The sequence below is a fragment of the Chenopodium album genome, chromosome 3 (assembly GCF_948465745.1).
Source record: "Chenopodium album chromosome 3, dcCheAlbu1.1, whole genome shotgun sequence".
In the NCBI taxonomy this organism is placed as follows: domain Eukaryota; kingdom Viridiplantae; phylum Streptophyta; class Magnoliopsida; order Caryophyllales; family Amaranthaceae; genus Chenopodium; species Chenopodium album.
The window spans coordinates 77,756,421-77,775,011 of NC_137836.1; the positions used below are offsets into that span (position 1 = coordinate 77,756,421).

General features: G+C 34.5%; 1 protein-coding gene across 2 annotated transcripts; it reads left to right on the forward strand.

The window, feature by feature from the left end:
* The first annotated feature begins 7,336 nt into the window (after positions 1-7,336).
* On the forward strand, positions 7,337-18,073 carry LOC145617725 (uncharacterized). 2 transcript variants are annotated; one of them, XM_081672473.1, is made up of 14 exons: positions 7,337-7,534; positions 7,667-7,972; positions 8,258-8,286; positions 8,706-8,811; positions 9,882-10,035; positions 10,210-10,395; positions 10,588-10,739; positions 12,798-13,077; positions 13,612-13,826; positions 13,987-14,085; positions 14,190-14,716; positions 16,366-17,138; positions 17,430-17,628; positions 17,712-18,073. In XM_081672473.1, exons 2-14 carry the CDS (start codon positions 7,804-7,806, stop codon positions 17,871-17,873), a joined length of 3,051 nt encoding a protein of 1,016 aa, XP_081528599.1. In that variant the 5' UTR covers positions 7,337-7,534; positions 7,667-7,803; the 3' UTR covers positions 17,874-18,073. The 2 variants fall into 2 exon arrangements, with proteins under 2 accessions (XP_081528599.1, XP_081528608.1); XM_081672482.1 differs by having other exon boundaries at positions 7,697-7,972.
* The last annotated feature ends 518 nt before the right edge of the window (positions 18,074-18,591 follow it).

Consider the following 18,591-nt stretch of genomic DNA (forward strand, 5'->3'; position numbering starts at 1 on the left):
AGTATACATGTCAAATTCGTCAAAAATAAATTTATACTTACATAATTTAACCAATTTACCTCATTCATACATGGTTTTATGTACTTACTTGAGCAAATTCACTACAACTCAGATCGTATAATTCGAATTTTGCATGTACTATAAAAAGCAAATACAAGATAGCTATGGAAATGAGGAAATCAATGACATGAAACAAAGAATCAAGAGGGAGATAGTGTACCTGAACAACGGATGAAGGAGGGAGCAGGTTTTAGCTTGGGGATTCTTACCTCTTGCCGCCGAATAAGGAAGGAGAGAGAGTGAGAATGAGATAAAGAATGGAAATGGGTTGGGGTTTCAAGGGATATGGAGCTTATGGGGAAAACAAAAAAATAAAAAAAAAAATTTATTATAATAAAAATTGTTACAAATTTGTAGTGAATGTAAGGGCTAGGATTCGAACCCTACACCTTGCTACAAATGTTGAATAGGGAAGTGGCGAATGTTGACATTTGATGAATTAAAGTAGTTACCAAATTATTAGCTTACATCATGGGGATTATCTTTCACTAGTAAAATTTATATTTATATTTGTAAAAAATTAAAGAACATAAACTATAATCAAAATCGTGTCAACAATAATTGTTATAGATCCACTTTATAGGTTGACTAGATACAACAAATGATACCCTTAAGGTAAATAAACGTTACCTTAATGTGCATTAAACTAATTCAATGAAAATATATATTATTATTAATGAGTGACAATGAAATTGACTAATAATCAAGTATTAAAATGTCATTAAAATACTTTTCTTACTGTCTAATTATATAAAAAATATATAACTTTAAGGTGGTAAAAGGTTTTGAGTACTTCTTTCAACTCCAACGATTGTAAGTTTGTAACTAGGTTGTTGACTTGAGGGAAATGTGGGAAAACAAGGTCAATTACGAGGTTTTAAGTGATTATTACATATCTTTATATTAAACAACTCGACAAGTTTTGTACTGTGTTTGTAGATACTTAATTAATCAATATTCTGATTCCATAACTATAAATTAACAGACACAAAATCAATGATACTACTCATATGCTAGTGTGTTCCGAACAATATACTCTAATATTGTTATTAGTGATTTATTTATCACTTTTTTTATACTCTATATATATATATATGAAAACAACAACAAAAATAAAATTAAACATAAAATGTAGAATTTAGATGTTATAATAAGAAATGATTATTATTCTTTTTCATTGATAACCAATACTTAATAAACAATGTGTTTTGGACACATTTCCAAACAATAAATACAGATGCAATGACATTTGATTATTAGTTGTTTATATTAAAAAGATATAATAACAAATAAGATGTTATTGGACTTTTTATTACAGTAGTACTATTTGTGGTTGATTAGTTTTGAACGAAATAATAGGGTCAGTTCATCTTCAAATCAATAGTACAAAGGTTTAACATATTCACTTTTAACGGACTAATGGGTCTATTCTTCTGAGGTTATGTGAATTGACTTTTATGATTATTATTATTATTATTAATGTTATTCCCTGCATGTTTGGGCAGAGTTGAGCAAGGCATAGCAAATAGAATCGGACCAGAACATTTAGAAACTCACGATAGCAGATCACCTTTAAATAACCGGTCTAATCGATGTTTTTAAAAATTAATAAAATTTTTAAAACTGATTTTTAAGTACAACCCTTTTTTTAAAAAAATAATTATTATTTTAACACTTATGGCAAGGAACCAAATCTAATTTTATAAAGAGTAGTCTAAAAGTGTACTTTTCCGATCTTTGGATAAATCTATGTGAACTGACAAATACTAATGACATAAAGATGAATGTCTTGGAGCATTTATGATAATAAGACAAGTGTCCCCTTTGTCCTTTAGCGAGGCTACCAAACTTTTGTCTTTTTATTTTTCTTTTTTTTTTTTATTAAAAAACCATTTTTTTTCCCTTTAAAACAAACGACTTGTATTGTTATTGTCTTTTTAATAAAGATGAATATTAATCTAATTATTATTATTATTTTTAATATTATTATTATAAATTTTATTATAATTATTATTATTATTATTATTAATTTTTTTATTGCATATTTAAATTCTTATTACAACAAGTATTTTTTTTTCCTCAATACCATACAAAGTTATACAACTTATATATAGAAAAATAGTGGGGATCCGGAAGATACAAACTAGGCCCCCACTCCTCTAGTCAAGATATGGGCTGCATCACGCGCTTTCGTATTATTAGTTTTAGAGAAATTCTGGATTCGCTTAAACAATGCAACGACCCCCTTTGCTAACTCCCCAACAAAAGACAAAGAAAAAGGAAGGAACCCTCATGCGATTTCTAAACAACTGGATACGTACTTGATCCTATTCCATTATCATGAGTCTTCGAGAACTTCTGGATTCGCTTAAATAATGCAACAACCTCTTTTTTTAACTCCACAACAGAAGAGAAACAGAAATAAAGGAAGGAAGTAACTCCCTGTCTAGGAACAAAGCCAGAAAGCCGCATATTGTGTCGCGTTCCCAAAGAGTTACTCGTTTTTCCCATAAATGTTCAATGTTTTACAGAATTCAAATTAAGGATATTTATTACCGGAGTACGTTGTGTTATGGATAATAACGCACTATGTATTTCATATTTTGTGTCCTTCCATGTTTGGTCATTATGGGAATCAAAGTGTGGAAAAGTATTGAATATCTTTAAAACAAGCCTTGCTAAATTCTAATCTATCTCCCTTAACTATTAAATTTTCATTCTTTTTAATTTGATTTCTTGAAAACCATTTCTTTTATTCCTTCCTCTTGTACCACCCACCATTCTATTCTTATATTTTTTCCTTATCCCACCCCCTTACATACCACTATACTAACAACTAAAGAATTTTTAGTAATTGACATACCCTAATTTTTCAGTTAATGATTCTACTCTAAAAGATCTTGAATCCGAATCTCATCAAACACATTATTTATTATTTAAAAATCATATATTGTTATGACATCTCCGGAAAAGGATTGAATAATTCAAAGTTACATTTCCAAGACATATATGTACTCGCTCCATGCCCTTTTGATAGTTCCTTATGTATAAATTTTATTCCCAAATTGTACAACCCATTTTGTTTGCGTCCAAAATTTTTTTATTTGAATATCTAATTTTCAACACATGAACTCCATAAATATGTCGAATGACCCTTCAATCATACAAGGTGATTTGGGAATCAAGTGTAAATAGACACGTTTATTTTATACATTTATTTACCAAATCCTATACCTCTAGTAGTGTCAACATCCTTGCAAAACTTGCACCCATAAGGTATGGATCATCCCTACTATATGTGGATCCAAAAATGGCTGGGCCAACTACACCAAGTAAACTATTAGGCCCATTCTCATCTTGTTTGGTTTAATGGTACATTTCTTGGGAGGTATAAACATCCAACTTATTGTTTATTTATGACCCATTTATGATATTGGGTCCACCCAATTTCACATTTTGACCTAAGTCAAAATTAAAGTTAGTTTACCACAACCTACTATCCAAAACAACTTTGTAAAGTATATTCCTATCAATAATAATCATTGGAGATTTATCAACACGTGAATTACAACTTTTTATTAATTATACATATACATTACAGCAAATATACTAAAGTATTATCACCTTAACATTTATTACTTAATAAACAAATACCATAAAAAAAAATGACAATCACCGATAAATAGCTATTTCAATTAGAAATTATACTGTGACACTACTTTCATCGCTCACAACTTCATAGGGTGGATAGATAATAGTATTATTTGTTATGAGACTTATGAGTAATAAATTAAAATTAAATTATTGGTTCATTATCTAAGACTAAAAGTCTAGCACAACAAAATAATTGAAGAGTTCTAACAATTCAATGCATTGGAATTTTGGACAAATATAATGCTTAAATAGAATAACAAAACGAGATTAATAAAAAGGGAAATATTGTATTTTTGTGTAATGCAAAAGGCTACAGCAGGAGTAATGTTTGATTATTTTGCTGTTGAATTTGTGCTTTTAATGGACATTGAATATAGAAACAAATTTGGGCCAAATATTGAGGGGGGACCAAGACCTTGCCCGCCCCTTCAAAGGTCCGCCCCTGAAATGCTTATTAGAACTATGTACAGTTTACCAAGTCCAGAACTTAGTTGATTACTTGGGCCCAAGATACATGTTGTATTTGAATACATGCTCTTGTATAAATACCTGTTTAGTTATTTGGTTAGGAACAATTGTGATGGATATTTCCATTATCTGATTACAAAATCTATCGGAAAACAACATTTTTCAATAACTCAAAATCATTGTCGAGCGTTTGTATGGCGTACAAATACCGTCACCTTTTGTAAAATACAATTAATTATTATTACAGTTACACCACTCACAGGTTCACTCAAGCATAGCGATACCCAATATGTTTCTTTGTTACATTATTAGCATGTTCAACCTTGGCTCCTCCTTGACGACCAGACCGCCTTTGCCTTTCAGTTTTAGACCCCATCACCTCGGAGACATCCTACCACACAACGATACAACCCAATGATGTATTAATGAAACATATGTGGCCAAATACAATTTCGCTTTCAGTACAAAGTGTAAATAAATAACTCCTCTTAGCACAACATTCTCAACTGGTGCTTCAAAGTCCCTAGCAATCCTGTAATGACTCTCTCCATAGGCAACATCAACAACCTGCACAAAAATCAAGTAACTCTAAGCAATACTATTAACATTTCCGTTTCCCTTGCAAATATTCAACTACCCTCAAACATGTTTAGATGAATAATACGAAGTACAGTTGTTGATTAGAAACTAACCCCTAACCTCCCGTAGTCCCCATATCTTGTCCGGTCCGCCTCCGATGCCATTGAGATTGCATTCTTGGTCCACACCTTTATCCTAGGGAACACATCCCATTGTAAAGGAGGCCTATTTAGCCTGTCGAGGTAAAAAATCTGTAATAAAAACATCATCAATTCATAATCACATAATCCTTCACTAATGTCAATCAACAAAAATTGATATTTGTTTGCATCGTACTCACAACAGCAAATATCGCACATCCTCCACATCCACCAGCATATCCAGTTGCATAGAAACGCCGAGCAAAACTGGACACACTATCCATCAATTTCTTCAACACCAAATCACTCCAATCATACTCCTTACAGTCCTTGACACAGCTAACAGCAGGTATTAAATCTGTGGCTAGCCGAGGTGATTGAGTTGGACACAATACCATATGCAGCAAAAGGATAAGAAATAGTGTCTTGAATTCCTCTTCCTCATCTTCCCCAAAGTTTCCCTCCAATCTATCCATCATTTTACTAGTGACCGGAATACTGACAGATGTATAAACACTTCCACATCCTCTATTAGATTTTGTTTTCCATGAACTCCCATATTGGAGTATCACCTTATGAACCTTCTCACGAACTTCATTGTTCATCATTTTAGAACTTGGCACGGACTTGTTACCACTTGGTGTACCTAATATCCATCTAACTTGATTCTTTGACAGCGGAAACTCATGTCCATCTGGAGCAATCAAGATCCTATTTAGTGGATCAATTCTAGTCATAATCCAATACGATAATTGTCTTGGTAGATGCATGTCTGACACAAGATGAAGAATGCCTCCAAACCCCATCTCATTCACCCACCTAGTCCTTCTTTCATCAAATTTCTTACAAATACGCCCAAATGACTGAATACGGCAATTGATACTCGGTGGCTGAAAACATAAATCAAAACCCCCAACTCATCATTATGACCAACACACACAAACTATTGTTTAAGAAATTAAAACAGCAGTTTGTTCCTAAATAGAACAAGTCAACAACTCCTTATTAAAAACTTGGGACTTGCATATAGTGTTGGACAAAGTGGATCAGAATAGTTGAACAAGAAACCTGGATTTCAACTACAATACATAGTTTTAGATATTGATGTTACTGAAATTTATGTACCATCATATACCACAATTTAAAGTAAAATCAAATGCAAATTCAATACTAGCGCACTTACTCTACAAATTGATCTGGAATGCTCCCTCAATACTTGTCCCTTTTCCTTAACGACACCTCCCTTGCTCATGCTATTGTCCTACTTAATGCATTGCAAGAGATTAAATTAGCATTTTGAAATTGCCTAGGTTAATATTATTCAATACGGGTGAAACCAACCTTAAAGAGTGCAGGGTGTAGTTCTATTGTCTTTCCACAGCAACGCTCATTCCTAATCTGCACAAAAAGGAAATTCTTTGTGGATAAAATACTAAACTCTTACAACATTTGAGGGCATATAATAGATTCAGAGTCATTATACCATACATCATTGTTTTCCATTTCAACGACTTCCCTCAATCGCTTCCCCATAAATTCAGTCTTGGAACTGCATATAGTGCACATAGAGTTATAGAAGCCACAAAATGTTATCTTGAAGATCGGATTTGTGAAGGTTCATGTCTTAGTCAAATCAAATTACTATATGTTATTAGCTTTAATTTCACAAATTCATACAACTAGCGAATCAACCATTTCTAAGGAAACCCTAATCAACCCACATCATATCCCAGATAGCCCCCCCCACCCACCACCACACACACACACACGATTCTATTACCAATTCATTACAACCATTGAATAAGAGACCACTACACCTTCTCTTTTATTTCAACCCATAATCACAACCTTTTAATTAAAATTTTAAACTCTAATTTTACCAAACTACACTAACGCTTGTTTTGTATAATTAAACAACACAATTCAAAGTTTTTTCCATATTTCCGATTGAACCCAGTAAGCAAGCAACAACCTTTAATCAATTTTCCAGCTTTTGAATTCCATTTCAACACCAACACAATTAATTTTTTGTTTCCGCAACAATTTAACAAGGTAACACCAAAAATAATTAAACCCAAACATTGCGACTTACATCGGATATTTGATACTTTCAGGCCGGTGCTTCGAACTCCGGTGTCGGTCGGTGAGCCCTATATCGGTGTAGCAGATCCAACTATATCTCCCTCGCACAAATCGCCCCTTGATGCATTTATTCTATTTTCGATTTTGTATAGTGAGGATACGGCGTTATGTTAACACTGGTGACTGTGCGCGATGACGTGTTCATTGGCTACACGTGAGCTCACACATAGCTGCACCCGTGTATTCCACGTGTTATGTAAATTACCTGTATACCCTTTTGATGAACAAGATTCGTTCATCATAAAGATGAATATGAATTTTGCGATAAAGAATTAACCCCATTTTAAAACAGGTTTACCTATAATTGGATGATTGTATAAGAATCAGCCCCATTTTTTATTTCTTGAATAACTGTGACGGGTGATAGGGATCCATAGAATTGCTCTCTCTCAAATTATCCATTGAAGCGCACTCAACGTTCTCCATTGAAGCGCAGTTAGCGCTCTCCGTTGAGTCTAGTTCTTGTATCCCCCATTGAAGCAACTTCTGAGGTAAGTTGTTTGTATTTGTTATCATCATATAAAATATCCCTATAATTATGAATCAAATTTGGTTGCTAATGTATTGCAGAACACTTTAATGTTGATTGTTGAACTGTATGTATGTTATGTATAATTCCTAAGGTTATAAACCGTTCACAACGACGAATATAGGTGCCATTTCAAACGCCCGTAGTAGCCAATAGAGGTGTCTTGAAGTTTTACTTAACTACGAAACTATATAATCAAAGAATTTGTAGTCTTGATCCTCAAACACTAAAATGGCGATGGAGGTGAAGTCAAATAGCAGTGTACCGGAAACCCAACTCCTAGAAAAGATATCCGCCGCTATCTCCGCCATTACCACCGCCAAATACGTCGACGACGTCATTTTAACACTTCATTCCGTCGCAATCCTCATTTTTCCCGTCGATACTTCGTCCCTTTCAGGTGGGTGCTAAAACAACTCCGTATTTCTTGTTAATTTCTTCAATTTTTTGCATTTTTCTATTGGATTTTCATTTTTTTAAGCACCAATTACTCATAAATGTTACAAGAAATAGTAATTTGAAGCATATGAACTTGAAAAACTCGAGAATTTATCTATTTGTTGTGTATAAATAATGAATTTTGAGGTGTTTGTTTAATTTTGAGAATTAAATTAAGCATTGATTGAAAGGGGAAAACATGGAATTTGCTAAAAGCCTTTTATTTGTGTGCTCATTGAATTGGCAGGGGTGATTTCAGAGAGACATAAGGATCAGGTAAATTTTATCATTATTCTCTGACTTTTTAATAAGTTTTCCCACTCTTTTTTCGCCGTGAAAACCCTTATTCGAACTTATTAGCCGTTATTAGAAGGTATTGTACCGAAATAGCTGATATCTTGTTCATGCATACATGAAACAATGTATTTTAATGTTTTAAGGCTTGCTAGAAGTTTAATATTTCTCGTTGTGAATCTTGCACAAATGCCAAATGAGTGCCTCTTTTTTGCCGCATCTTGAGTTTTGACTACTCACCCACCCTTACCTTTAAGAAAGTTGCATTTGTAGATTACAATTCCAACTCTCGGTACTTTGGTGGGGGGTGACTGTCTTTATGGGATTACAGTTGTAGAATTTTTGCTATTGTTGGTGTGGGTTGTTGATGTATGATGATGCTATTGACATTAATATTCCAGCTCAATCAATTAGAAGTACCCTATGCAAGTGAGGGGAGGAACCACGTGTGGGAAGTCTTCTATAAAGGAGTTTCATTTCCTACATTAGCTCGATTTTTGATTCATGGTATGTTTTCTGATTTTCGTGTTTAACACTTTTCAATGATATGGTATGTTAGATACATTGATGTTACATCAGTATGACGAAAAGAAGTTCAGTAGCAATATCATGACAACCTGGGTCATTTTGTTTAGCGAATGGATGCAAGAGGAGAAGTCTTTCAATTAGGAAAATTGTACTTGTGAATCTTGTCAGTTGTCACTTTGTAATAGTTTCTTGCTTCCACTGTTTGAAAAGATAGAACTTACCTACATCCACTATTCCATGCTAATAATCAAGATGCTTAGCATCCTCTTTTCAAATTTTATACCCATTTTGATTTACTAAACCTCTCAATCTATTACCTTAGAATGTTAGAAGAGGAGGAAAATGGTTTGAACATGAGTTCTACAGTTGTTAATTGATAGTTCTGGAGGGTGAAGTCTAATATACCCTTGAGAGAAAAGTTTCTGTGGAAGCTAGTGGAGTAGTGGTCATGATGGCCAAAGAAATAATATGTCATATATGAATTTGCCTGTGGCTTTGCTCAAACTTGAGTTGGATTTGTAGTCTGTTTGGGGTGGTTTTCGAATTCTGTGAATTACGGCCTAGACGCTTTCTAATTGTGAATGTGCAAAAAATCAATAATTGGGGGAATGACATATTAGTCTTAGTCTATTAGTAGGGACTTGGGGAATAAGTTATAGGTTTGTTATGAGAGTTTTCTATAAATAGGCCTCATTAGGAGGAATAAGGAATGTTAAAAAATTGTGAGGTTTAGTTATTGGGAGAGAGTGAGCCTCTCGAAAGCTCATAATAGGAGAGCATCCACCTCTCGAAAGTGGAATTATCATCCAAGTTAGTGTAATTCTCATCTAATCAATATAATCAGCCTTTTTCTTCTGTTTTTCTGCCATTACTAGTGCTGGAAACCATGCTAATTTCTAGCAGAATGCTAGTTGTATATTTTTTTTTTCCTTTCAAAGTTAAGCTACTTGAGTGACTTGGAGAGGCTTGACTTGGTTGAGGTTATTATCTGCTAGCTCAATATATTCACTTCATGGTTACAATGCTTTCTTCTTTTGATGATTTTGCAGATGTTGCTTCCAATTGGTTATCTTGCTTCCCTTTGACTGCAAGGAAGCTGGTTTATGATGTATTTTTCGTTAAAGGTCTCATTTTTGAGGTTGTTCAAGCATTGATTCCTTCTCTAAATCATAGTACCAGTGTTGTAAGATCAAATACTGAAAGGTGATTGTGATGCTGATAATGCACTTGTCGAGTTTCAGATTTGTCCTTGCTAGACACGATTTCTTGTCGAATTTTCTCATGTTCTTACTGGAAGTTTGGTTGCAATTTGTCTACCAGATGCAATTGTAAATTTGTATAATGTCGCTCACGATTTCACTCTCCAAATATTCACAGATTAGTTGCACTCTGCTTGTTAGAAAATGAAGGAGCTCTTCAGCTGGCTAAGGAACTGGATGTTTACCATGAATCTAATGATAACTCTGCTTCTTTAGTCAAGCTGACAGTATCTAGAGTGGCACAGCTTGTTGCATCTGTCCCAGACAAAACACGGCCTGGAGCTCTTAAATCTCTTTCATCTCAGTATCCTTTCTTATTCTACTGAATATGTATGCTTAATTCAGCTTCTTAAAGTGAACTCCGAAATGGACATTTTGCACATTTCCTGATATTTATGAAGGATTGTTGAATCTTTGTGTTACTGGAAAGATATCTACTGAGTATATGTATTAAGCTGGGCAGCTCTGGTTGTTTATTCTTGACAAAGGCTCTTAGTTTATTTTTTAAGAGCATCACTATCCAGCTTCTGGATGGAGCAGAAGAAAAAAGCAGGAAGTTATATGGCAAAGAAGTTTACACTGATGTGGATGGTTCCTTCCTATTTGTTGCAGAAATGTTTGCTCGCATTTGTCGACGTGGATCAGCTGGTAAAACATTAATGCTGCAATTTCCATTGGCTACTGTTGAGCTTGCAATTTTTGGCTTTTAGCACTGAATTTTCCTGGTTAATTGTGGTAACAATTACTGAAATTTCTGAGCATTAAAATTGGGTATTAGATTTCTACTATTTGCTCCATTATCATTATCAAATGTTAGGTATATATATTATATATATAATGTATTTATACATTTAGCAATCTAACTTTCTTAGAGTAAAATTTTTGGCCCATATAATATGTAAACATGTTACATGTCTCAGAAAATGGTAAAAGATGTTGAGACAAGATTATTGATTTTTTCGGGGCAATGGCAATGAAAGTATGAAACAAATAGTATATCTGTAGCTTCTACTTTATGCACTGCTTGTTTCCAACCTTTATTTGTTTTAATTTTTTTGAAACTTATCAAGTTATCTCGGTCCATTTATGACTGTCCAGATATGATAGGACGAACTCATTTCCTGTAGGTGCAGGGCAGGCTGTAGGGGGCTCAGATGCTTCATGTGGGGTTTGAACTATCCAACTGTCTGGGGCGCTAGGGTGGGTGGGGTGCATTGTAAGAGTGCTTGCGAACACATAATCCCTGGCAGGGAATGCCTTATACGTTAATACGTTTCCAATCAAGGATTTAATTTTGGAAAGAGTTAGATTTTGTGAGGAGTAGACTATTTAGTTGAAACCAGCTTGGCCAGTTCTTCAATAGTACACAGCAAGTGCTACCTGTAAATCGAGTGATATATCTGTTTGTCATATTCCGTATGTTTATATATGAATCATAAGTTTGGTAATTTATGTGCTGTAAAATTTATGGAATGCTTATGATTCCACCAACCATAGTGAATCATGAAGTGTCTTTTGCATGTATCATAATAACACTCTGGTCTTTGAGAAGATGGTAGTTGAATGGTAAATTTGGGGATACATGAGATCTGTTCGATAGTAGGGAATAGGAATTTTTTGTTTGGGAAAAAGAGGAATTAAATGTGATTAAGGAGGTTTCCATGCTTTTGTTTGCTATGAGGGGAGGATGGTTGGGTAAGTAGAACCTAATTAGCTATATCACTGGCGATGTTGATGGTATTTCCATTTAAGCCTCTTTTTTTACTGTACAACATCTGGAACTTTTCTAATCCAGTGCTTCTTCCCTGTATGATAGTACAACAACAACAACAAAGCCTTAGTCCCAAAATGATTTGGGGTCCTCTATGATAATAAATTACGTACTCCCGTTCCTTTTTGTTTTCTACCCTTTCTTCATATGTTTGTTCCTTTTCGTTCTTTACACTTCTACTTTATTCCATTTTTGGCAATGTGTTTTTTTTGCACACTTTTATACGTTACCCCACACAGAAGGGCATACTTTTCCCCACATGATTAATTTTGCCACTTAAACCCCACTATTTCAATCTCTTTATCCCTTTTTTAAATCTTATGCAAATAGTAAGCATCAAGAACATTAAGGAGGAGCAAAGGTAGTACATCTGATGAGAACTGAAAAAAGAAAATAATTACACACAACTTTCTTTGTTACTCCTTCACTTGAGGTACTCTTTCCTCCCTAAATTAGATTTGACACTTATCATAACACATACTTTTAGGTGATAAGTTGTTTGCTAGCTTTAGTAGTTATTTTTATTGAAATGGTAAATGTAGTTTAATACAGTGATTTTTTTAAAACGAAAAAGTAGGTGTGAAAGGAGATAATGAGGTATTGTTTTATTTAGTGCAATAGAGCGTGGGACACTATCTTTTTAGTAGTGGAGATGAGATTTCGAAAGATGGAACGTAAAGATTTATGTGAGAGAGTGAGACAGATGATATAGGAATGTGTAAAACGAATCTGCTACAAAGTGAGTAATGTATTAAACTTTTTAGATGTCATTGACCATTTGTTTGGATTTTGAAAGTTTCAAACTTACATTAGCGACCATGTGGAAATTGTCCCCCATCCCCCCTACACTTATATATGTGAAGCAAAATAGACAATTAGATAATTGTCTATTAAAGGGAGCAGTCTTTAATGCTGACTTGAAATGCTGACTGCAGATTTGCTGGTAAGTGAGGTGATCCCCCGAATTCATAGACGTGTACGAAACCTTTTATCGTCCCATGGCAAGGATATTATCACTGAGAAAAGTTTCAAATCAGACCCCAGTTTCCAGTTCTGGTTATTGATGATAGGAACCATTAAAGATGCATATGTTTTGGAAAAAATGACTGAGCAAATCTTGCATCAGCTGGTATATGAAAGTGCAAACGACACCGAAGCATATTGGATACTATGGATATTATTTCATCAGTCATTTCAACATCAGACAACAGTCAGGTGAGAGCAATTTTTTTACAGTTATCAAGTATAGGTTTAGTTTGATGATGTAAAAGTTGGTTAATTAATTGCCGTTTTATTTTTCTTATTTCTTTGTTTGATTTGTTCTTTAATTGGACAATGATTGATACTTATCTTGGTGGTGGTTTGCACTGCACTAAATAACTATATAGAATTTGGACTAACTTAATGTCAGATTTTATGTTTCTAGGACTCTACATTTCCCTTGAAGAACACATGCCAGATTCTTGACATCCCTATTACTCAATAGTCCTACACAAGTATGGGCAGTTGATACATCATTTTGCACCAAAAATATTACTAACCATAAAATTGCCAGTGACTCTTTAACACACACCTGTGTCTAATACCTCATTTTATTAACATTGGTCAAATATGGAAGTTTGGAAACATCCATTTCCAAAAATGGATTGTTATATAATTATGTATTCTGTCTTGAATAGGGGTTTTATTTTTTATTTATGAATGAAAAACGCATAAGCAGACTTACATTGTTATCTACTTTCTACCTAGGGTCATATTTGTTGATAAATTTCTCCTCTTGAAAGTACTTCCATTCTGCTGCTTGAGATGGATACTCCAGTTTGCTGTTTTTGGTTGCCCTTTTGATGATGGCAAGTTGAAGAAAAGTGAAAACAATCATGTTCTGTTGGAAGCTGTCAGCCGTGTTGTACAAGTATGGTCTACTCGGGAATTTGTACAATCGGCTCCTTTAGAGCAGCAATTCTGTATCCTTTTCGGAAGATATATCTGTGTGATTATTTGCTATTTCTTCTTATATCTCCGTGTAATTCCACTATATATTTGGTAATATCTAAACACCGAATGCCACTAATATTTATAGTTACTTGTGTTTTGGAATGCATTTCACCTTAACCTGATCTGCAGATGTAACAGCAGTGGCAGGTCTTTTGTTGGAGAATATGTCTAGGGAAGAGCTAGACTCGACCAAGGATGTTATGCGCTTAATTCTCGAAGGAGTTAGCTGTACAATCTTGAACCCTCTCAAATTTGTGTGTGTGTGTGTGTGTTTTTTTTTTTTTTTTGCAAGTTATTTCAAAGCTTACCAGTGTGCTCTCTTTTCTTGATAGGTAGACTGGAGAACCCTGATGAATTAATCAGAAAAATGGCAAGCAATGTGGCACTTGTATTTTCTAAGGTAGTTGATCCAAAAAATCCTCTTTACCTTGATGATAGCTGTAGAGAAGAAAATGTAGATTGGGAATTTGGATTACCCTCCTCAAAGGGTGCTTTGTCTAGTAAAAATAGAACCTCCAACAACGTGGTGAATGCAGAATCAAATGATAAAGGTGTGCATATGGAAAGCCAAAACCATGGAGATACACATGAAAGAGAAAGCAAGTTGAATCCTGACAAAAAGAAACCTTTTGAGCTTATGTTGGTTGATCCGGATGAGATTGTTGATCCAGCATCATTGAACGATGAGTTTCTCACTGGTGAAGAGGTGGATGATAACGCAAGTGAAGATTCTGAATTCTCAAGTGACTCATCATTGCAGCCTTATGACTTGACAGATGATGACAGTGATCTTAAGAAGAGGATCTCTCAGTTGGTGGATGTTGTTGGGGCCCTTCGAAAATCTGATGACCCTGATGGAGTAAGCCTTGTTATTTTCTAGTTATATTTCTTTCAAATAATAAATTATTGTAGATCCAAAATTTGACACTTTCAAATAATATAATCACATTCTGGATGATATAATCACTTTTTTAGATGATATAGTTATCTTTTTGTGAGTCATATTTTGATCTCATATTAAACCATTTAATGAGATTATATAATTATCTTTAGGATGATAAAATTTAAAAATCATCTTTTGAATGATGTAATTTACTATTTGATACTTTTTATAATGATAAATTCACTTTTTGAGTGATACATTTACATAATAGTTTCAAGATGACATAATCACTTTTGTAATAATATAATCACATCTCGTATGATATAATCACATTTGTATGGTACACTAGAAGGTTGGGTCTACAATAAGTTATTGTAGACCGGGTCTATTCTAGTCTTAATATATTTCTTTTCTTAAATGTTTGGGGATAAGGTGCTGTGCATCTAGATTGTAAATTGCAGGAGCTGTGCTATGGCTATGGTGGTGTTGGTGATATTTAAATTGATATTGCAAAATACCGGTCTTAAATTGCACATACATTATAAAATAATTCAGAAAAGGGCCAAGGTGAGGGGGATATTGCAGGTGACTTGGGGTCTAGAAAACTAGGAAAATTTTATTACCCTGGACTTTAAGTACAATTGTCCTGGATACCCTAATCTTTAAATCTAAGTTAGCAGCAAAGCAAGCATGCACACTTGTGCTGGGGGATACTAATGGCTGCCAAATGTAGTTGTAGTGTTCAACTCAAACCTAAAGGTGCATATATAAGACAAGATGACCTGTGATAGTATGTTCCTCATATGGTATTCATCCCAACCCTGTCTTCGTTTCTCCTGTTTTCGTTCCCCCTGACCTTTCGCTCATTAAGCTCAGAGTCTTTAATTGATTTTAGCTCTACAAGAACACATTTCTGCTTGTGCTGTAACCAAGCATATTTTGACATAGTCCTTGAAATGTCTGTCTTGTAGTAAATCTTGTTGTGAATGAAGGGATTATTATGCTCAAGTTAAAAAAGGGACTGTTTTATTTACCTTTCTCCTAGTTATCACTTATTTGAACCTATCTGAACTTTTAGGCATTATCTTAGCTGAAATAAGGTGAAACAAGATGAACAGAACAGGGCCTAGTTCTTGTCATGTTGAGGGCTCTGCTCTATTACTCTATCGAGTTAGATAAGTTTTCAGCAAATAAGAAGTCAAGGGGTTGGTTTTGTTTTGTTTCGTTTCTTAATTTTTGCAGATGCATTGTTGGGGGGATCTTTGTGAAGTTACAATTCATAAAAAAATTATAACTGAATTTAATTAGCGTTAATTTTCAAATCAAATATCGAGTACTCTATAATAACACGAATTTTAAAATGTTGCCGCCTAATCTCTGACAACACTCTAAATTTAAAGAAAAGCCAGCTGAGGGGGCCCTCTTTTCTTTTCCTTTGTGTAATTTGATGTACCTGTAGCTCGATCAAATAATTTCAATTTATACTGCTCCTGTTTGTGGATGTTCTTGCTTTTTGGAATTTCCATTTTTGCATTCTTTTTTACATTATTCATTATAGTGGAAAGGAGGATGATTTGACACCATATAGAAATATGTTTAGATAATTATGCTCACTTTTTATGCAGGTTGAAAGAGCTCTTGATGTTGCAGAAAAGCTTGTGCGAGCATCACCTGATGAACTTCGGCATGTAGCCAGTGATCTAGTAAGAACCCTTGTACAAGTCCGTTGCACTGATTCAGTGGTAGAAGAAGAGGAAGATTCGGCTGAAGAAAAAAGGCAGAAGGCACTGGTTGCATTGCTTGTGACGTGCCCTTTTGAATCTGTAAATACTGTGAATAAACTTTTATATTCTCCCCATTTGGATGTGAGCCAGCGCATCCTGATACTTGATGTCATGACAGATGCTGCTGAGGAACTTGCTAATGCTAAAACCATTGTTAGGAAAACCCACCCAAAATCTCTGATATCATCCGCATCTGAACCTCAACCCTGGTTCTTGCCTAGTAGCAAAGGGCCATCTGGAGCTGGATCCTGGAAAGAAATCCCAGATACACTTCCTTTCTCTTCATTGAATTTGACCAACCGGTTTGAGAGAGAGCTTCCTTCAAAGTCTGTTGAAATCAAAGGAAAAACTCGCCGATGGGGTCATAAACCAGCAAACTTGCAGGGTAGTGTGAATGACTGGTCTCAGAACAAGTTTCCTCTTTATGCGGCAGCATTTATGCTTCCTGCTATGCAAGGGTTTGATAAGAAAAGCCATGGAGTTGACTTGCTCGGAAGGGATTTCCTTGTTTTAGGGAAACTTATTTATATGCTTGGAGTTTGTGTCAGATGCATAGCTCTGCATCCAGAAGCATCCACTTTGGCTCCTGCTCTTCTGGACATGCTAAGGTCAAGGTATTGAATAATGATTATTGAATAATTAGCCTAATACTTTCCTCATCACATAATTTCTCCCCTTTTCTCAATAATGCTTAATATGAAGTGAACAAAAGGGAAGATAACTCATCTAAGCACACTTCCAAGCATAATTACGGAAATTTATGTGGGATCTAGTAGGGATTTGTTTTGATTTTGAAAGGAATTTCTGCCATTATAATGACCCACTGAATTAAAGGCTTTTCTGTATGCTTAATAATTTTTTCCTGCGTTTATTAATGCTGAACAAATGGATTTACTTGGATGCAGGGAGGTATGCCAACACAAGGAAGCATTTGTTCGGAGATCAGTCCTCTTTGCTATATCATGCTGTTTGAATGCACTTCACCCCTCATTTATAGCATCTTCCTTGATGGAAGGGAATGAAGAAATTTCTAAAGGACTTGAGTGGGTTCGGACATGGGCACTTCAGATAGCCGAATCAGACACTGATAGAGAATGTTGTACGGTGAGTTAGATTTGGTTAAAGATATTTCACTTCAAATTTTATAAACATGCTCTAATGGTTTTAATGGTTTTTGGTGCATATAGATGGCCATGGCATGCCTTCAGCTTCATGCACAGATGTCTCTCCAAGCTTCTCGAGCTTTCAACTCCGCTGAAAGTAATCAGCAAAAGCAAAGCATCGGGCTTCCGTCTAATCTGGCAAAGGGGGTTATCAGAATTCCTGGATCCAACAGTTTTCTTGGCTGATTGGGTTTTGATATTAGTAGGCTGTACTGTACAGTTAGGCATTGTTGCAATCCACTGTAAATATTACTTGTATCTTATAGGTAGCTACTAAAGTTTTGATGTTTTGCTATTTTAGTAGTATCTGTTATTTATTTATTCATTGTTTTTGACATTCACACTGTATTGGGTTTTCAAGTGTTTATTACAGCCTACTTTATTAACCTTCTTAAGTTTTGATGATACTAATAAGATAACAATAAGATGAAAATGGACCCAATTATACATCATCTTAATGTTAGAATTTCTAATAATGGTCACAAATTCTTCACTTTCATTGCACCGAAAAAAACATATTCTTCACTTTCAGTTTTCACCCTTCTTACCATAATTGTAACAATGAACTAAAGCTTATTTCTCCTACGCATCAATATGACTAGATCATCATTTGCCTTAATCGATATCAAAAGAACATCCCATACCTGCAAATTATTAATTTATTATATAACATTAATAATTTCCGTCTCACAAAATGTATTTTGTGTTTGATTTCTTAACAACATCCAATGCACAACTTTAACCATTAATATCTTTACTTACATATCTGTATGAATTTATTTTGTTGTAATTTAAAGAACAATTTTATTCTTCAGGTGAGACGTCGGGATGACTCTGCATTACATTTCACAATTGCTTATTGACACCACGCCTTAAAGAAAGAAGAAAAAAAGAAAAAAAAAAA